At 43.0% G+C, this 21,282-nt stretch overlaps 2 protein-coding genes across 5 annotated transcripts in view; one reads left to right on the top strand and one right to left on the bottom strand.

Annotated features, from left to right (window-relative positions):
* FARS2 (phenylalanyl-tRNA synthetase 2, mitochondrial) overlaps window positions 1–12,091 on the bottom strand; it is a 208,831-nt gene extending 196,740 nt beyond the window's left edge. For 3 of the 4 annotated variants that reach the window (XM_079985031.1, XM_079985034.1, XM_079985033.1), the window contains exons 1-2: window positions 11,956–12,091; window positions 10,055–10,107 (exon numbers count right to left, since the gene is read on the bottom strand). The gene's annotated coding sequence lies outside the window, so the exon portion shown is untranslated. The remainder of the gene's footprint in view (window positions 1–10,054; window positions 10,108–11,955) is intronic. The other variant, XM_079985032.1, reaches the window with a different exon arrangement.
* Window positions 12,092–12,164: 73 nt separating this feature from the next.
* Window positions 12,165–21,282, top strand: part of LYRM4 (LYR motif containing 4) — a 58,059-nt gene continuing 48,941 nt past the window's right edge. Inside the window, exons 1-2 of the mRNA XM_079985127.1 lie at window positions 12,165–12,299; window positions 17,913–18,033. Of these exons, the coding sequence (XP_079841253.1) occupies window positions 12,214–12,299; window positions 17,913–18,033 (207 nt within the window). The 5' untranslated portion in view covers window positions 12,165–12,213. The remainder of the gene's footprint in view (window positions 12,300–17,912; window positions 18,034–21,282) is intronic.

The following is a 21,282-nucleotide window of genomic DNA, read 5'->3' as shown; positions in this document are numbered from 1 at the left end:
AACACATCGCCCCCCCCCCAAAAAAAACCACCCCACAAATAATTGCATGAAGTCTTGGATTACTCCACAGAACTACAATTCCCAGCACTCTCAAGAAGCTACAGTTCCCAGGATTCTTCACGGAGGGGGGATGTTCTTTAAATGTATGATGTATGGACAACCTGTGATCACCCTAATTCAGTGCCCTGGTGTTAAGGAGGGGGGAATAGGGTGAGATATAGGTACTTTGAATATTAGTAGTGCATAATTAGAGAGAAAAAAAAGTTGTTTTATCCTCCAGAGAGACCATGCTCTTTATTGCGGGAATACAAACCTGGTGACCATAGTTACAGTTGCTCAGGTATGCCAGGCTAAAAACAAAAGATAGCCAGAGTTTTCATCATGTGAATGTTGAGTGTAGTGAGCCTCAGCTTCATGCCTTCTCCCTTCCTCTTTTGTGCATCAGAAGAGAAGAGAAAAATCATCCACTTATAGTTTTAAGCAAACTGTTTAAAACAAATGGTTCTGCATTATGTCAATTCAGGGAACAGTGTCTTGTGTAAACTCTTGTTAGGCAATTGTGGTTTCTGATCCTGGTTTGTCCACTAGTTAGAGTTCAAACAAACCACAGTTTCCCCCTTTGGATGAAGAGCTATGTTTTGTTTCTTTTTAATGAAAAGGAAAGCAGCTGTTTCACAAAGCAGAAAACTAACCGGAAGGAAAACAAAGATTTCTAAAATGATAGGCCGGCAGAGTTGCTCTATTTCAAGCTTTGCTTCTCCTATTCAAGATTTTGGCAGTGAGTTTTTCATTTGTCTCCCCACCAAATCCTTCACAAGGCTTGAAAACCGAATTTTGAGCATGCTTGGTTGAAAATACTCTCGCCTAGAAAATGGGAGGGGGAGTAGAGGAAAGAATCCACCCTTCAGTAGACTTGGAAGTGTCACCCTATTCCATTTCCTGTGAGTTGAATTCTCAAAATGTTTAGGTCTTCTGTGCCCTCCATCCAAAAATGAGTGCTGAAATTCTAGGCATAATGCCATCTTGTGAACAAGAAAAATGATGGTGAAAAACAGTATTTTACAGAGATTCTGGATCCACTGATTGCCATAAGCCTGAGGGTCATTACTGGAAGTCCAGAGCACCCATTTAAATTAATTCATCTAAAGAGTACCAAATCCTTGTTTTCATAGAGGCAGACACTTTTTCTTAAGGAAACCCTAGGGTGGTACTCATGCAATCTAATTCCATACATAAGCTATAGCAGGGGTAACCAATGTGGTATCCTCCAGAGATTGTGAAGTATAACCATTAGCCATGCTGGCTGGGGCTGATGCAAATTGGAGACCAACAGACCCTGGGAGGTTAACATATTGGCTATCACTGAGCTATAGCTTGGCAACTATGGCGTACAGTGGTACCTCGGGTTACATACGCTTCAGGTTACATATGCTTCAGGTTACACACTCCGCTAACCCAGAAATAGTGCTTCAGGTTAAGAACTTTGCTTCAGGATAAGAACAGAAATCGGGCTCCAGCGGCGCGGCAGCAGCAGGAGGCCCCATTAGCTAAAGTGGTGCTTCAGGTTAAGAATAGTTTCAGGTTAAGAATGGACCTCCGGAACGAATTATGTACTTAACCTGAGGTACCACTGTAGTGGAATGCAGGGTTCGGGAAGAAATGTATACTTTTTTCTCATGGCAGTGGGTAGTTATTCTTTGTTCATATAGACAGTACCTTACAACTTTTTATACTTCATTTTTACTTCTAGCAGCTCCCCTCTGTGGAAAACAAAAAGTACTGCAGGCCAAGTGCTAGATCTTCCATTAATATTCTTCATTTTTACTTCTTACTGCTATGCACAGAAGCCATTTCTCTGGCATGAACGATTACGATTATGATATCTTTATTGCCGTTGTCCCTTGCGGGTTAGTATGCATGATGCAGAGAATTGGACATGCCATTAGGTCGCACTAGTTGCTATGGAAGACAAAGTTGTACAAGTGGAAGGTTGCTTCACAACTAATAAAAGGAAAGCAAGTGAAACAAGACTCACTTGTTGTTCTGCAAATTTGTAATAGTGGGCTGGAAAGGTCAGTGACTGCTTACCCAAGCAGCGCAGTTATTTATTACCTTAAGACAGCATGCCTTAAAAGGATTTTGCAGAAGAGAACACCAAGGAGAATGCCCAATCTTCTAAATAGGTGTTTTATTTATTTTCAAATCTAAATTGTCCTGTACTCAAACAGACTCCAGGGTAGTACATGACAACAACAGTACAAACAACAGAATTACAGTGGTGCCTCGCAAGACGAAATTAATTCGTTCCGCGAGTCTCTTCATCTTGCGGTTTTTTCGCCTTGCGAAGCACGGCTATTAGCGGATTAGCGGATTAGCGCTATTAGCAGTTTAGCGGCTTAGTGGCTATTAGCGGCTTAGCGGCTTAGAAAAAGGGGGGGAGGAAAAAAACTTGCAAGAACTTGCCCGACGTTTCGTCTTGCGAAGCAAGCCCATAGGGAAATTCGTCTTGCGAAGCACCTCAAAAGACGGAAAACTCTTTCGTCTAGCGAGTTTTTTGTCTTGCGAGTTTTTTGTCTTGCGGGGCACCACTGTAATCACAAAGCAATTTAAAAATGGATCGACACCAATAAGCAACCAAAGACAAATGTAAAATGTCTAGATTGAAAAGAGAGCAAGCTTTAACCTGGTGCAGAAAAGACTTATGTTGGCACCAGTCTGGAGGGAGAATTCCAAAGTCAGAGCACCACCAAAGAAAAGCCCTACTCCTTAGTTCACACTACGAGCAGTTCAGCAGCTGAGAAAAGGACCTTTACACTACAGTCATACCTCATGTTACATCCGCTTCATGTTACGTTCTTTCAGGTTACGTCCCACGACTGGAAAGGGTTACTTCTGGGTTTCGCCTCTTGCACACGCGCAGAAACGCAAAATGACATCATGCACATGTGCAGAAGCGGCAAATCGCAACCCGCGTGTGCACAGACACGCCACTGCGGGTTGCACTCTTTTCATGTTGTGAATGGGCCTCCGGAACGGATCCCATTTGCAACCAGAGGTACCGCTGTACAGTGGTACCTTGAGTTAAGTACTTAATTGGTTCCGGAGGTCCGTTCTTAACCTGAAACTGTTCTTAACCTGAAGCACCACTTTAGCTAATGGGGCCTCCCGCTGCCACCATGCTGCCGGAGCACGATTTCTGTTCTCATCCTGAAGCAAAGTTCTTAACCCAAGGTACTATATCTGGGTTAGCGGAGTCTGTAACCTGAAGCGTATGTAACCCAAGGTACTACTGTATTACATTCAGAGGCCACGCTGCTCACTGGGGCAAGACAGTTTGAGAATATTACACCCATCCTGGCCCAACTACACTGGCTGCCAACTAGCTTCCAGACCCAATTCAAAGTGTGGTTTTGACTTACAAAGCTTTAAACAGCTCAGGACCGCAATATCACAAGGGCTGCCTCTCCCCATATAAACCATCCCGAATTCTGTGTTCATCATCTGAGGCCCTTCTTTGAGTGACTCCTCCATTGAGGTCCGGAGGGTGGCAACACGATAACAGGCCTTTTCCGCAGGGCCTCCTCATTTGTGGAATGCTCTCCCCAAGGAGGTTCATCTGGTGCCATCCTTAAAGACTTTTAGGCACCAAGTGAAAAGGTTCTTCTTCAACCAGGCCTTTGGCTGATTAATATTCTAGAGACTTTTAAATGTGTTTGTTGGTGGGGGTGTTACTGTTTCGTAATAAATTGTTTTGTAATAAATCAATAGTAAAGGCTCAAATAAAGAGAGGTATAAACAAATTAAATAAATTAAGTAAGCACATGTCTCCCATGATCCTGCTACAAGCTAATGAGCACTTTTGCATGGAATGGTGTGGAAGACCAAAGATGGAGACACCATAAGCACAAGGACCTTCATTCCACCAATGCTACTGGGATATTTGCAAGACCTATTTCCCCCAGAGAGAACGTATTTGTGCAACCAGCTGCAAATCAGAAAGGCCTAGTCCCTTTGGTGCTATTTTAAAAACACTTCCCAGTGTTTACGTATTCCCAGTAATACGTGGTTGAAACATACAGGCTCTGGAATGGTCACTACAGTCCTCTAGATGCAATAGACTACAACATCCATCAGTCCCAGACACCATGGCCAATGGCCAATGATGATGGGAGTTGTAGCCCAGCCAGTGTTAGAAACTGGGATGGGTTGTGGGTGTCAAAACAGAATGTCTGATCGCCACGGGGGGCGGGGCGTCAGCAACACTTTTTAGTTATTATTTTGATAAGAATGAACTAATACACAATTCACATATGTGACACATTGTTAATACCACATTTTAAGTGGAAATTGTTAATACACGTTTAATTTGGTGTTTACAATAAAAATATTGGTACCACAGTTCAGTTTTCAAAACACTCAACTCCTTCTTGTTAAACTCCTTAACATATTGTCTATCCTTAACATATACAGTGGTACCTCTGGTTACGTACTTAATTCGTCCCGGAGGTCCGTTCTTAGCCTGAAACTGTTCTTAACCTGAAGCACCACTTTAGCTAATGGGGCCTCCTGCTGCCGCCGTGCCGCTGGAGCACGATTTCGGTTCTCATCCTGAAGCAAAGTTCTTAACCAGAGGTACTATTTCTGGGTTAGTGGAGTCTGTAACCTGAAGCGTATGTAACCCGAGGTACCACTGTACTTCAAGGCTTCAAATCACATACATTTCAGTAATCCTTGAGTGTCAACCAGGCGCAAAAAATGGCACCCATACTTTTTGAGGTGCTCGCAAATGGAGAATTCTTTGGGTGCAAAATGTGCCCGGCGCCCAGCTAATTTCGAACCCTGATCCCAGCAGCAATATCTGGACAGGAACCACAATGGCTATTAAAGAGAAATCTCTAACCTATACTCTCCCCTCCAGAGTATTTCTCTGTATGTTATCATACTATATTCTACTGTGCCTTCAGAAAGTGCCAAGGGGCTCCCAAGAGTCTTCCATCCAGGCAATGAAAAAGCCAGCTTCTCCTCGGATTTACCACTGTTATACAATCAGACACTTACTTGCTGCCTTGCAGGACATCTTCAGGAGAAGAAAAGACTAAGGAGTAAACCCTACACAAATCCAGAGTTGGATGGCTAAGACGGTTGAATGGCTCCTTCCTTGTACACCTCCTTCCTGGAACTCCTGCACCCAAGCTGGTGCCAAACATATTGCTCTCCTTTCCTTTGGACCACATCAACCAAGCCAAGGGGAGGTCTTGTCATCTGGGCAGCCCAGGACTTCCACACACACTGCCCAGGCTTTCACTTGGTGCAGCTAACACAGCAAAAACAATGCGGGAAGCAGCAGTTATGAGTTACTGGTCTCTACAGCCACAGCAGGTGCTGTGATTCTCCAGTAGTTTGACTTCACCCCCAGAGGTGCACTCCACTGTCTCTCCTAAAAGAGAGACGGATGCCAACAACAACAATCAGACACTCTCCGAACACTGCTAACCTGCATGTGTCTACTCAGCAGTAAGCCTCATTGAGTTCAATATTCTTCTTATATTCTTAGGTACAAATTTGCAGAGCAGAAGTTCTCTCATTTCTACAAATGTCCGTTCGCAATCCAAAGCTAATTCTGAACCAAGGTACATTTAAGCCTTTCCAATAAGAGCTTTGAACTAAAGTGCCCTGGTAACAATGTGGCACGCAATAAAATAGCTTTATATTTAGGGTCCTTCAGCCCAACCTATACTGAAGAAGCTACTTCTGAAAATCCACCCAACAGAGCCACTTTTATCTAGGAAAACAGCATTATCATTTTCACATACCATAAGATAAAGGTGAGTGAGCATAACAGTGCCTTTCAAGAACAAAATTAGAAGTGATCCTTCGGAAAGTAGAAAACTGAAGCCTCGTGACAAGGCCATGGGGCAGAATAACCACAGATCTGTGAGAAATTCAGACCGAACTAAGGCCTTGTTTGTGTTCAGTTCTATTACATTCAACTTGCTTCCAATGCAGTCATGTCAAACCACCACCTACAGAGAAATTAATGAGGGGGAAACTGAAATACTTCTTTTTGTTATTATGAAGGGATGATTTATTGACTAACAGAGATTGCTCGTTTCAGTCATTTTTTATTTTGCAGAGAACTCATCTGATTTTGACATCTCAATGTTAGATATAACATTCCAGATTAATATGTCTTCTAAAATTTTATATCCAATTCACACACATACACATTTCCACTTCTTTTATTCCTTCAAGCTATTCAACCCTTGGTTAGGTTTTGTTTTAAAACACAGCCCAACACATTTTTTTAATAGAAACCCATTTTGCATTATCAAATGTAGCTACTTAGTCAACACATTATTGACGCAAAAAACGAAAATACAAAACAAGAAGGCTGGAAGTTGCAACTGACAAATTAGCACTTCACAACCCCAACTGCCCACCTGCCGTGCTGATGGTGACTGGGTCCACACTCCTTACAAGAAGCTACCAGAACCCTGGTATTCTTGTGCCCATGGAATTCCTTCCCCAATGAGGTGTGTTTCACACCTTTTAGGAAACATCTTTTTCAAAAAGCTTTCAGGGGAGGAATGGGGTGAAGAATTGTTTGTTGATCTCCTATAGTTGGATTTGTAAATGCATAATTTCATGCTGTCTTTTCCTATTGTGTCATAATAATAATAATAATAATAATAATAATAATAATATTTTTTTATTTATACCCCGCCCTCCCCAGCCAAGGCCAGGCTCAGGGCAGCTAACAAGCAATAATAAAAACAAGTTGAATGAATACAACTTAAGAACAAGATTAAAATACAACATTTAAATATTGAAACATTAAAATGCAGCCTCATCACAGGAGGAGAAAGGAAAAAGAAAGAGGGGGAGGGAATCAAATTGGCTCCAAGCCAAAGGCCAGGGGGAACAACTCTGTCTTACAGGTCCTGCGGAAAGAAATCAAATCCTGCAGGGCCCTGGTCTCATGAGACAGAGCATTCCACCAGGCCGGAGCCAGTGTTGAAAAGGCTCTGGCTCTATTTATGGACCTTAAGGTCCTCCGTGGGGCATACCGGGTGGTTCCGTAGGTACGAGGGTCCTAAGCTATGAAGGGCTATGTAGCTGTGGCATTTGTTTTTGTTTTTATTGTCGTATATGAGACTGATAAATACCATCCTACATTATTTTTACAAAGAACTCTGGACCAGTCCTGAGGAACGTTGTCTAACATAGCTAGCAAAGTATGATGCCCATTAGGAAAAAAATACAAGCAATAAGAGGTGGGCTTTGTTTCAGCAACTCCCAGCTTAATAGAAAAAGTGTACAGTGGTACCTTGTTACAGGTAGGTAGCCGTGTTGGTCTGCCATAGTCAAAACAAAATAAAAGAAAAAAAAATCCTTCCAGTAGCACCTTAAAGACCAACTAAGTTAGTTCTAGGTATGAGCTTTCGTGTGCATGCACACTTCTTCAGATATCTGGTATCTTCTGAAGGAATTTTTTAGTGGTACCTTGGTTTTCGAACAGAATGTGTTCTGGAAAATCCGTTCAATTCTCAGAACTGTTCAAAAACCAAAGCACAGCTTCTGATTGGCTGCAGGTACAACTGTACTGTGTTAAGATTGCTTCATACAGAGCAGTTCCTGGCCCTACTGTTTTCTCCTAGCCTCTCTAACACTCTCCCAATCCTTTCTTCCATACTTCCTGTTCCTCCTTCAAAGTCCTCCCTTGCTACTGCTGGGTTTACTTTTGATCTTCATACATATTTCTACAAGCTGACACTTTCTGTTCTGTTTTTAAAAGCTGAAAAAAGGCATGACTAAATGGAGATAAACGACAATGCCATGAAAGTTGGTGATTATTCAAGCACGCATGAAAACTATCACTCCAAGTAACTGAATATCAGAGAAACACATGCTATCACTCCCTCTCCCCAAAAGCACAGTGCTATGTCATAAAACTGAAAGGACATATAGCAAAAAAATAATTTAAGCAATGTATGACAATATTACAAATATGCCCTAGAGAATGCAACAGCTGCTCCATCCACACAGTTCCATGATCTCTGCAGGTACTATGTTCAAATTCATTAGTCTGCTACTACAGCTTTAGACTATTATTAAGTATGCCAGATGGCAGTGTTTTTATATCCTCTTCAAATTGCTCATTTATCCTGAATTCACATAGAAGGCAAGGAAAAGACCAAACTAGGTTCCTGTCCTGCTAACTCTTCCCTTGGAGTCGCCAGAAGTCCAGAGGCTCAAGGACCTAAAAGCCCTTTCCCATTCTCCATAACTGCACTGAATAACTTAAAGTATGCATGGTCACGATCAGTCCTCAGTAGAAACTGACCCATGCATTACAACAGGCAGGTACAATAGTTCAGGACCACAACTCTTACCAACATACATGTGCATGGTTTGCAGCCCCTAAAGCTGGTCTAGTAGCCCACCAGCCACTGGTGAAATACAATTCCCATCAACCCCAGCAAGCATGATCATAGAATTATAGAATTGGAAGGGACCCCAAGGGTCATCGAGTCCAACCCCGTTCAATGCAGGAATCTCAGCTAAACCATCCATGACAGATGCCCATCCAACCTCTGTTTAAAAACCTCCTTCTTTTAGGAATTCTAGGTGCTGAAATCCCAATGGAGCAGAAAAGACTACAGTCATACCTCGGGATAAATACGCTTCAGGATAAGTATTTTCGGGTTGCGCTCCGCGGCGACCCTGAAGTAACGGAGCGTGTTACTTCCGGGTTTCACCGCTCGCACATGTGCAGACGGTCAAAATGACGTCACACGCATGCACGGAAGCGGCAAAACACGACCCGCGCACGCGCAGACGCACAATCTTACGTTCTGTTCAGGATGCAAATGGGGCTCCAGAACGGATCCCATTCGCATCCCGAGGTACCACTGTCTTTATATATGCGACCACAGCTGCTCGGATGTTAATGACCCATAAATGGAAAGAAGACAAAGTCCCTACCAGAGAAGAATGGCAGATTAAGTTGATGGATTATGCCAAAATGGCAAAAATGACCAGAAGAATGAGAAATCAGGAAGACCAAAATTTTAATAAGGTAAGGGATGGGGGAAATTTATAATTTATCTTAAAAACCATTGTAAACGGGTAAAATTATTAGCAGGATTGGAATGACACTTGTAGTTTAATGTCAAATTTTGGATATAATAGAGATGTAAAAGATTTGGATTATTATAAAAGATGCAGGTAGAAATGGTTAACAAAAAGACCCACTAAGGAGGGAGGAGGGAAGTTCAAGAAAGTCTTTGGAATCTTGTTTTTATGCTGATTGTTGATAATTGACTGTAAAACTTTAAACTGAAAAACTAAATAATTTAAAAACAAAACAAAACCCCTCTAAGGAAGGAGAGTCCACGACCTCTCGAGGGAGCCTGTTCCACTGTCAAACAGCTCTGACTGTCAGAAAGTTCTTCCCAATGTTTAGTCGGAATCTCCTTTCTTGTAACTTGGATCGATTGGTTCAGGTCCTAGCCTCCGGAGCAGGAGAAAACAAGACAGTGATAACGACCAACTTGGATGGATTTAAAAGAGGATTAGACAAATTCATGGGTGCAGCAATAAAACTGCTAGCACTTTTGCAAAGCTAAACAGGGTCTGGTGTGGTTTCAAACTGGATGGGAGACTGAATGCTGAGATTGCTGCTTTGCAGCGGGTTGGACTGGATGACCCTCGAGGTCCCTTCCAAACTCTACAGTTATATGATTCCATGGCAAGGCTATCAATGGCTTCTAACCATGATGGATATGTTTTACCTCCATGGTTGGAGGTATTATGCCTCTGAATGCCAGTTACTGGGAATCACACATGGGGAGAATGCTATTGCCCTCAGGTTCTGCTTTTGGACTTCCAGTGAACATCTGGTTGGCCTCTGTGGGAACAGGATGCTGGACTAGATGGGCCTTTGTGGCCTGATCCAGCAGAGTTCTTCTTAAGGTGCCAAATAAGATGTTCCCAAGCCACCACTGTCAACACCCTAAAAGCGTATTAATAGAAGCATGGTTTCAAGGCTTACCTATAAGAGTCCCCAGCAGTTTATCAGTCTGTAATAAGCAGCTGAAATGATAGCTGTAAAAAAGGGAAAGGGCAGAAAGAGAAACAACATCAGGAAAACACATTATAATGAGGACACTCATAGTTTACAGAACCTGTCACAAACTGCTTTTTTAAATGCCTTCAGTCTGAAAAGAGGTTTGCTGTGAAGGAAGAGCTGGCGACTGCTCTAAGAAACCAAACAGAGAGCTTCACACTGGGTGTGCAGAGCAAGCTGCAGAGACCAATTTTTTGGGCCCAGGCCATTACTGTACTTCCAAACCTAAATTATTTGCTGCAACACTAGTAGAGGTTCTAGCCTGAACTTAACATTTTATTACTGGTCTCCCAATTGGCAAAACCTAAGGAGTTTCTGTGTGCTGCTCTGGTTTGCCAGAAGTGGATTAGTCATGCTGGCCACATAACCCGGAAGCTGTCTGCAGACAAACGCCGGCTCCCTCAGCCAGTAAAGTGAGATGAGCGCCGCAACCTGAGTCATCCGCGACTGGACTTAATGATCAGGGGTCCCTTTATCTTTACCTTTAAGATGAATTATTTGGTTCTTTCTGGAAGAGACACTTCGGCCTCCAACTTCAGCATAGGATATTTGCAATTAATCAACTTGCAATTAATGTTTGAACAAATGAGATACAAAAAAGTGCATAAATAACAAGGAAGAGAGAGAGACTCTTTGAAATAAAGAAGCAAGAGCGGTACTGCAACAATAACAGCATTAAATAAAAGCGTCCTTCCATAAATCCCAATGTGAGCTGAATATCCATGCAGTAAACAATAAACTGAAAGCAAACAATATCAGATTGTTTTCCTTTTCGTCTTGCATGACTTGCATTCATTAATTTTTCCATAGCTGCTAATACCCAAAGTTGCCGAGTCCAAATTTCAATCAATCAGTCTTTAGAGATCTCAAATATCTTGCCCAGATGCTGTCTCCAGATAATAATCAGATGTTTTTGAGATAGGTTTTGAGCTTCCAGATCAAAGACAGGGTGATTTTTGGATTGGGAGGTTACAGATTGACCTGTAATTGCTCCTACCTTGAGAAAGGCTTTGCCCCTAAATTGCTGCACTAACGGGCAATTCTATCACAATTTCACTAAGAGTGGGTTATTTGACTTGTCTATTTTACTAAACAATAAAGGATGCATATAAAACCGATTTAGAACTTTCAAGGCAGTTTCCCAAATTCTGGCCAAGGTTGATCTAAAACAGTGTTTCCCAAACTTGAGTCTCCAGCTGTTTTTCGACATAATCCCATCATCCCTGACCACTGGTCCTGCTAGTTAGGGATGATGGGAGTTGTAGTCCAAATACAGCTGGAGACTCATGTTTGGGAAACACTGATCTAAAATGTGTTTTACACCAATCCGCCCCCCCATAAGTATCTTCTACTGATTCTCCCGTCTTGTTCTCAGATTTTTTATTTCTCCAAAGAAACCATCACAGCTTGTACTTGGATGTTATAGTTTGCAGAGATAAGCCCTTTCCCCTTAGGGTTCTCTTTATAAATTAAATGCTGAATGCAATTAATTTCATGTTCTTAAACTAGTAATTTTTGTATATAAAAAAGCTTTGCATATGCTTCTATTATTTCCAACATTTGCTTTGCTTACTTTTTCCAATAAAATAAAAGGAAATAGAAAAGGTGAGTGTTGCTTCCTTGCCCATAACTTCAAAATTTCTGGAAGCAACTGGTTTTGTTTTCGAGTTGCTTTGGACTCGGGAGGGTATTTGCTGGGCAGAGTCAGGCCTGCGGGTTTTAAACAGGGGACGGGACGACGACGACGACCCAGGGAAGGGCAGCATTATTCCCTCCCGCAAGAGACGGCCCCGCGCCTCCTTCCGCCGCCCGCCCCTCGGACTCACCTTCCTCTCCTCGGGAGTCTCTCCGGGCGGTCGCCGAAGCTGCCCGGGCCGCGCCTGACGCGTCCGCGGCCTTTTCCCGAGCCGAGCCTTCGGCCCCGAGAGCACGGCTCTTTCGTTCGGAGAGCCCGGCTGGCTCCACTTCCCGCGCGAAGCCCGCTGCGGAGCTCGGCGCCGGCTTCCCCGCCGCTTCCGGAGTCAGGCCCCGGCCGAGGCCGCCTCAGAGGCAGGGGCCTTCGGCAGGCCCGGCGTGTTTTCAACATGGCAGCGTCCAGGCGGGCTCAGGTGCTGCGGCTCTACCGGGCTTTGCTGAGGGAGAGCCAGAGCTTCAGCGCCTACGGATACAGGTACGGGAAAGGCTTCCTCCGCCTTCGGCTTGAAGGCCCCTCGCGGCCCTTTTCCCTCGAGCGCGGTGGGGTTTCCCCCTCTCTGAAAACAAAAGGTGCGTAGTAGGTTCTGCAGCCTTTATTCTCCAACCCAATGGGGGCTGCAAGCTGACATGTCCCTATTGACCTGGGAGGAAGCCCCACTGAACTCGAGGCTGGGTTGGGGTCCTGATGGCGTCTAAACTTGATTGGGAGGGTGGCTGGGGGCTATTTGGTTTCTTTGTGCTATATTTTGTTGCGCACGTTTTTAGAGATTCCCCTGCCCCCCCCCCAAAAAAGAGGGGGAGGAACCCTTATCTTTTAACAAGCAGCTAAAAGATATTAGTTCCTGTTTGGTATGTTGGGGTTCTTAACGGGAACTTTAAAAACAACCACACGGCTTTGTATACAAAAGTTAGCATTTCGGAAAGAAACCTTACTACACTATTTCCTTCCTGTCGTGTGTACCTATGTTTCTGTGTTATATGGGACTTCCTAGTAAATCTGTTGCTATTGTTATTGTTTGTTGCATTTATATGCTGTGTATCTTTAAACAAGAGCTTAATGATATTAATTCCTGTTTGGTATATTTCTTTTCCCTTTTTCCTTTCTCCTCCTGTGATGAGGCTGCATTTTAATATTTTAATGTTTCAATATTTTAATGTTGTATTTTAATCTTGTTTTTAAGTTGTATTCATTCAACTTGTTTTTATTATTGCTTGTTAGCTGCCCTGAGCCCGGCCTTGGCTGGGGAGGGTGGGGTATAAATAAAAATTATTATTATTATTATTATTATTATTATTATATTGGGATTCTTACAGGAACTTAAAAGAAATAGCAACACACCCTTGTATACAAAAGGTAGCATTTCAGAAAGAAACCTTACTGTTCTTTCCTGCAGTGTTTTTGTGTTAATTGGGACTTCCTAGTAAATCTGTTGTTGTTGTTGTTGTTGTTTATTACATTTACCTGCCACATTTTATCCAAAGGAGCTCAAGGTGCTGCACATGGTTCTCCTCCCCATTTTATCCTCACAACAACCCTGTGAAGTAGGTTAGGCTGAAAAATGGTGACTGGCCCAAGGCCACCCAGTGGGCTTCATGGCTAAGCTGGAATTTGAACCCTTGTCTCCCAACACTCTAACCATTATGCCATACTGAAGTGCAGCCTTAGGGAGCAATTCTATAGCAAGATCCCCTGGGCTGTGCAGGTTAGAATCCAGCAGGTTTCCAGCTGAGCCAGGAGACTCCAGAACAGCATCCTCCTCTCAGCTGCGGATACCAGCAGATCTTAACTTAGTTTAAGCCATGAAAAGGGCAATGACATGGCAGGGACCAGAAAGGGTGGAAGCTAAAGGCCTATTCATTATGCCAGGTGACCTGGCAACTCCGCTTACACCAGCCCAAAGGGTGATATAACTCAAACAGTATTTTAAATGCTTGTTTTATCTCTGTCAGGCTTAGGTCAGTGCAGCCAGCAGCAGCCCTGCTACTGAGTGGGTTTGGATCTGCTGTAACTTTACACCAGTTCCTTGAGTATAGGATTGTTTGTTGGGCTGCATAAGTGTACCTTGACCCCAGCCCTTGAAAGACAGGCTAAAAAAAAATCATTGAGTAAGAGCTCCTCAGGCATGGAAAATCACATAATTAGTTTCCTGGTGAGCCATGTTTGATCTTCATATGTATTAGAAAGGAACAGTTTCAACTTTAAGGTGTGGCATTTACCCCCACTCTCAGAACAGCTTGACCCCAGTTGCAATGGATTTTTCTATCAAATTGTTGGTACAGCCCAATCCAAACAGAAGCAGAATGCCCCTCATTGCCAGTTGCTGTGAATTGCAAGTAGGTAGTTTGCTTTTGAGCTCAAAGGCATTTGGTTGGCCACAGTGAGAGTCATTGGCCTGGCTCTTTTTATGTTGTTATCTTATGTATACTGCATACAGGTCTAGGAGAAATTGTTGAGGAAGGATGTGTACCATTACAACCTTTGGGTCTGAACTGTTCATACATTGCAAGAGAGCATTGATTCTTTAAAGATATGTTTGAGTTTTCAAAAAACAATATGCAAACAAGACAAACCACAAAGAAACAAAGAACAATGGCTTTATGGAGCACGTTGTTGCAGTTGGAACAAAATAAACAGAGGGTTCAGTTTTGCAGACATCGTAATAAGGGATTCCTCAAAGGGAGATTTTTAGAATAAGAGCTGCATATTGATAAGATATCCTCAGCACATACTGTAGAAGCATGTGTCAATGGGAGCCTCTGCAGTGTGCAAGTATTTATTTATAAAACATATTTATAGTACCCATACATCAAAATGGTCTTGTTCTGTAACCCATTTTAGAACCCTCATATGATGGGTTAAATGTAACATCACCCAGAATTGTAGAGGGCCCCAAGGGTCATTTAGTCCAGCCTCGTGCAATGTTGGGCAATCACAACTAAAGTAGGAGGAGGATATGCCATTTTTACTCACTAGTACTTTGACAAATCTCGAGTAGACTACTCAAAAGTAACAGCACAATCCTAACCATGTCTGCTCAGAAGGAAGTCGAACTGAGTTCAGTAGGGTTTACTCCCAGGTAAGTGGATATAGGATTGTAGCCTGAGCCTCCTGTCTTCTGCCAACCAAACTCAGTAGATACATTAAATAAATCTTGAGACAGAAAGCTTCCCGTTTATTGATCTTCTGGGTTTCTCTTCTTCAGGCAGGAGACACTGGTTGCATACACATCATATATTTTAAATATATACCCCAAGAATCCTGGGAACTGTAGTTTACCCCTCACAGAGCTACAGTTCCTGAGATTCGTTTTGGTAGAAATGTGCTTTAAACATATGGGGTTTACACAGCTGGTGGCTCCTGCCTGAAGAGCATAAACCCAGAGCAACAATGAACATGGGGGGGGGGTGTTTCCTTCCCAAGGTTTCTTTAATGCACTGGAACTTTCTACATAATGGCATCTATATCGAATGCAAGGTCCTCCAACACGCTGTGTTAGCTTTTAGACGCGCAGCCCCATGAAAATCCACCTGGAGATGCATGAAGAGTGCTTTTAGGCCTGCTTACATGATAAGGGAAGGTCTGCAACAGGGAAATAAATGAACACCATGTTCCTTGGTAGCTCCCATTATTTTTAGTGGGGGGTAGCCATGGCTCTGTAGTTAAGCATCTGCTAAACCACAAAGCCTAGGGCTTGCTGATCAGAAGGTCGGCAGTTTGAATCCCCGCAACGGGGTGAGCTCCCGTTGTTCGATCCCTGCTCCTGTCAACCTAGCAGTTCGAAAGCACGAAGTGCAAGTAGATAAATAGGTACCGCTCCGGCGGGAAGGTAAATGGCATTTCCATGTGCTTCTCTGGTTCGCCATAAGCGGCTTAGTCATGCTGGCCACATGACCCAGAAGCTGTATGCCGGCTCCCTCAGCCAGTAAAGCGAGATGAGCGCCGCAACCCCAGAGTCGGTCACGACTGGACCTAATGGTCAGGGGTCCCTTTACCTTTACCTTGCATGCAGAAGGTTCCAGGATCAATCCTCAGCATCTCTGAGTATGGCTGGGAAGGACTCCTGCTTGAAATCCTGGAAAGCTGCTGCCAGCCAGTGTAAGACAATAAACTGAGCTACGTAGACCAATGTGTTGGTTAAATGCAAGGCATCTTCACAGCTGTAATGGAATTGGCATTGTTATTGAATGGCTTGGGATTTCAACATGCTTGTTAATTTTGGTTCGTAGGAGCCAGTGTGATGTTCCTTGCAATGAGCCTTCTGGCACATTATTTTTAGAGAAGCATTTTACCAGCTTATTCATTCACTTAGGTTTGATCTGGAAATCAGAAGTATTTGATGTACTGCCGCAACTTGCTTTCCTGCAACTTGTTCTTTCAATCAGAGGTTTGAATAACGTTGTCATTGCCATTGTAACTACAGAGTAATCTTGGGGCCTCTTCTATGCTGGAGTTTGTGAAACTTAATGAAAACACTTAACTACTCTCTTGTGGCGGATATTGTGCTCCCTTCAGGTTTTGAATTGCTTTTTGTTTTTCTCCATTGGTTTTCGTGCCTGGGTGCAGCAGGCGGCAAACAAAGTAGATTCCAAAATGGAAGTTAAAACAGCTGAAGTGCAAATCGAAAACAAAGACTAAGAGGCTAGAGTCGAGAGATGTGCGTGAGGGCTTCTAGCAGAGATAAAATGCTGCTAGGACTGAGATTAGAAAACAGTTCATTGAAGCTGCACTTAATCACCAGGGACACCATCCAGTTCACTGTGAGTGCAACATCTGAACCCCAAAGATTTCCAAATGCTCCATGGAGGCCTGCTCCCTTGCTCCGCCATATGCATTCACAAAGGCAGTGGGCTGCACCTCCTGCATCACTACCCAGAACTTGGATAGAACTCTTGGCTCAGTGCTTATTACTTGTGCTTCAGAGTGTGGCCCCAGTGTGCAGACACTGTGTCCATGGTGGACAGGATGATGACCCAAGTTTTTGTGGTCTCAACCTTATCTTATAAATCTTTTACTTCTAGCGCATAGGGCTGGGACTTAGCCTCAAAATCCCTTCTTCTTCTTCTTCTTCTTCTTCTTCTTATTATTATTATTATACTATGCTTCACCTGAGGATCACCGGGCAGTTTACCATATAAAAACACAAGCTTTGACTTCAATCTACTATGTGCTCAGAAAAGCATCTTGAGCATTGCAGATTTGTTTTGTGCATCTTCTTCTTTTTTGGCATAATAAAGGATTTTATAAGGGAATGATAAAGTTACAATCCATGTGATAAGTTTGATTTTATTATTCCTTTTACAATCCCAATTTAAGTAGCAGGCCTTGGTTACAGCTCATGCTTTGTCTGGGGTAAGACAACCATGAGCCTAGCTTCAGACAACATGCTAAACTAAACTGTGGCTTTGCTCACAACAGAAGCAGAACCAGAGGAACAAAGTGGCTGTGATCTCTGGGAACCAAAGTGTTGTGCCAAACCATGATTTGGATTAGCATTGCATTCAGACCTGGTCAATGTGCTCTGAACATTCTGAAGTGTTGTATAGATAAGTCTATAAATATGAAGCACAGTAAAAGGTAAAGGTAAAGGACCCCTGGACGGTTAAGTCCAGTCAAAGGCAACTGTGGGGTTGTGGCACTCATCTCGTTTGTCCGCAGACAGTTTTTCCGGGTCATATGGCCAGCATGACTAAACCGCTTCTGGTGCACAGAGGACCGTGAGAAGTGCCAGAGCGCACGGAAACACCGTTTACCTTCCTGCTGCAGCGGTACCTATTTATTTGCACTGGTGTGCTTTCGAACTGCTAGGTTGGCAGGAGCTGGGACAGAGCAATGGGAGCTCACCCCGTCTCAGGGATTCGAACCGATGACCTTCCAATCAGCAAGCCTAAGAGGCTCAGTGGTTTAGACCACAGCACCACCCGCGTCCCTCCGAAGCACTGTATAAATGCATGATTGTTAGTATTCAGTATATTTCTATATTACTCAAACTCTTGGTCCTCTGCATCGTAATAGTTCTTTTACAGCTTGTCTTTCACAATTTTGGCAATCATGTGGACACTCATTTTTCATCTCTTAACATTTGCTTAGGACATATGCCATCAGAAGAATAAGGGATGCTTTCAGAGAAAACAAAAACATAAAGGATTCAGAAGAAATAGAAACACTAATGAACAAAGCAAAAGCTAGTCTGGAAATGATACACCGACAGGTAAGCATGTTTTTCTTACCAGTTTAATTAAATTGCAAAAATGTTGCTGTCTCCTTCCAAATGTGTAACTTCGATCTGTTACACGGCTCTGCTGAATGTATTAACGGTTGGTGAAAATTATTATAATTAGTTTTATTTATTTATTTTGTTAGTTGCTTTATCTTGCCCAAGGCAACCCAAAGCAGCTTACAACCAACCAACAAAACAAAGCAAAAAACTCACATACATACATTAAAACCAAAAGAAGGGGGAAATACATTAAAAACATCCCATGTACTTTGAAGAGGCCACAGATAGTTAAAGGCCTGGTTATAGAGGAAAGTTTCTGCATGGGGCCTAAACATATACAATGAGTCTTCCTGGGGAGAGCATCATTCCACAAATGGGGAGCCACCACAGAAAAGGCCCACTGTTGTGTTGCCACCCTCCAGACCTCTTGTGGAGAGGGCACAAGAAGAAGGAACTTCAGGTGATGATCGCAGGGTCTGGGTTGGCTTATATGGGGCAAGGCGATCCAGGTATTGCAATCCTGAGCCATTTAGGGCTTTATATGTTAAAACCAGCACTTTGCATTGGGACCAGAAACTAATTGACACCCAGTGCAGTTAGCCCAGGATTGGTGTTATAATGTGCCAACTGTCTCTCTGTGGTGAGCAATATATCCATTTTTAGACTTCCTCGGTGTGTACATATTCAAGGCGGTGTTTTTTCTTTCGTTGATGCCTTTGAAGAAATGATTATCTGAAGGTGCTTTATACCAAATCAAACCAGCAGCCAAGCCCAGTAATGTCTACTCCAGTTGAGAAGCAGTGTGGTGGAGAGCCAGTGTGGTGTAGTGGTTAAGAGCAGTAGACTCGTAATCTGGTGAACCGGGTTCACGTCTCCGCTCCTCCACATGCAGCTGCTGGGTGACCTTGGGCTAGTCACACTTCTCTGAAGTCTCTCAGCTCCACTCGCCTCACAGAGTGTTTGTTGTGGGGGAGGAAGGGAAAGGAAAATGTTAGCCGCTTTGAGACTCCTTCGGGTAGTGATAAAGCGGGATATCAAATCCAAACTTGTCTTCTTTAAAAAAGAAGAAGAAGAAGAAGCAGTGTGGTGTAGTATTTAGGACCCGAGAGACCTGGATTCAAATCTTCACACTCTGTCATGCATCTCACTGAGTGACCTGCCCCATGAGCAAGTCACCATATCTCAGCCTAAGCTACATCACATGGTATTTCTGCTTCCAGTGTCAAAGGCAGCATGCCACTGGATACCATCTTCTGGGAGGTTCTGCTTGGGCATGCGGTTGGCCACTTTGAGAACAGGATGCTGGACTAGTTGGGGTTTTGGCCTGATCCTACAGGCCTTTTTTTCTTCTTTTCTTTCTATCTTACGTTTGTGATGATAAAATGTGGGGGGTTAACCACGTAGGCCACCTTGAACTCCTTAGAGGAAAGCTGGTATGCAAATGGACTTATTTAAAAAGTTGACAGTGACTTTCCAAGGTGATGTATGGAGGCTTCTCCCAGCCCTGCTACCTTGGATTCTTCAACTAGAGGTAACCTGGGTTCCTCCACATGACCTGCAGTCTCCCACTCAGCAGTTTTCCCACTGGTCACTGGAGAAAGCATCATTGCTTATGTAATAATTTCACGTATTCCACCAGCTGCATCTTTATTTTTCTTTAGTAGAGGGGTGGCTAACTTCTAGTCCTTCACATGTTGGAAGACTGCAACCCATATTCCCTGATGATTAGCTATGCTGGCTGGGAATGACGGGAGCTGAAGTTCAGAAACATCTGAGAGGCCACAGCCAATCGGATGTCAGTCAAAAGATGGAATTGTACAGCCTCAACTGATTCAGGATTTTCCAAATCAGTATTTATAGACTGAAGTCTTAATGTGTTTAGATACACATACAGCAAGAGGCTGTGTACACAGTAGTTTTTAACACGATTGATGCACATATTACTCATTTGTTGTGCATCTTCCTTAGATCTTTCTGTTGCAAGGAAACCACATGTCCCCACCACAGTCTGGCTGTGCTAGATTTCGTATCAGGGGAAATGTAATACACATACATGCAAGTCCCACTGTTTTCAACGGGACTGTGTTCTCTTTAGTTAGCGTATCTTGTATTGCAGCCTACATTGGTGCTGATAACACCAGGGTTACAGGTTTGATCCCCATATGGGAGAGCTGCATATTCCTGCATTTTCAGGCTTCCTCAACCTTGGCCCTCCAGATGTTTTGAGGTTACAATTCCCATCATCCCTGACCACTGGTCCTGCTAGCTAGGGATCATGGGAGTTGTAGGCCAAAAACATCTGGAGGGCCAAGGTTGAGGAAGCCTGGACTAGATGATCCCCAGGGTCCTTCCTGCTCTGCAGTTCTATGATTCCTGAATGTGACAGTGGTTTATGGAGTCAGAAATGTTTGAAGTAGTGTCTAGATGGTATTAAAAAAATCACCTTATACAACTGTTGTTGTATAACCATCATTTACTTATTTTCTAAAAAGCAAGCAAAATGTTCTCACTGTCTCTAAGCACACTTGTTAATAAGGATAAATATAGATTTTTCATGATGTCTAAACCTATATTGATACTGTTCTATTTTCTACATGCAATTATATATTCCAGAGGAACAATTATAAGAGTATTCTCATTATTTTTCAAGTGTAATGTTTATTTTTATGTGTGTTATAAAGAAATAATTCAAATAGTGAACAAGTGTTGTCATGAACTAGGGCTTTCTGAAATCTTAAACCTAAGACCCGTATTATGTGCAGAGTTTTATAACCAAGGCAGTGGAGCAAATCAAATATTAGATGTATTATGCAGTTTGCAGGTTTATTAAGATGTAGCACATCTCCTTTTGCTGACTTTTTTTTCCCCGTGACATGTCGATAGAAATTAAATAATATCCTCGCTGCCTTGCAATTTGTTGCTTCTGTGAAATCAAATTTATATTCTCTTTACATGTTAATTTATGGTTTAGTCATCAAAGTGACCATTGGCATCTCAGGTTCATAAATAACTAGTTGAATCAGCCCGGAGGGGATTGTGGAAACGTGACGGATTATAGTCATTTTGTTCCATGACATTCATGGGATTTGACTGAATTTTACAAGAGGAGCTTTCTATAACTAAAAAGCATAAAAGTGCCTTTTTGTCTACTGGTGTCTTTTTTATATTTTCCAGGTTATTGGTTTTTATTTGAAAATGTCTATGAAAGCAGAGCAGATATTCTATAGAAAAAGTAACTGA

This window comes from Podarcis cretensis (genome assembly GCF_951804945.1).
Source record: "Podarcis cretensis genome assembly, chromosome: 7".
Lineage (NCBI taxonomy): Eukaryota > Metazoa > Chordata > Lepidosauria > Squamata > Lacertidae > Podarcis > Podarcis cretensis.
Note: the sequence above shows the minus strand (reverse complement) of the source record. Positions and strands in the feature narration are given on the sequence as shown.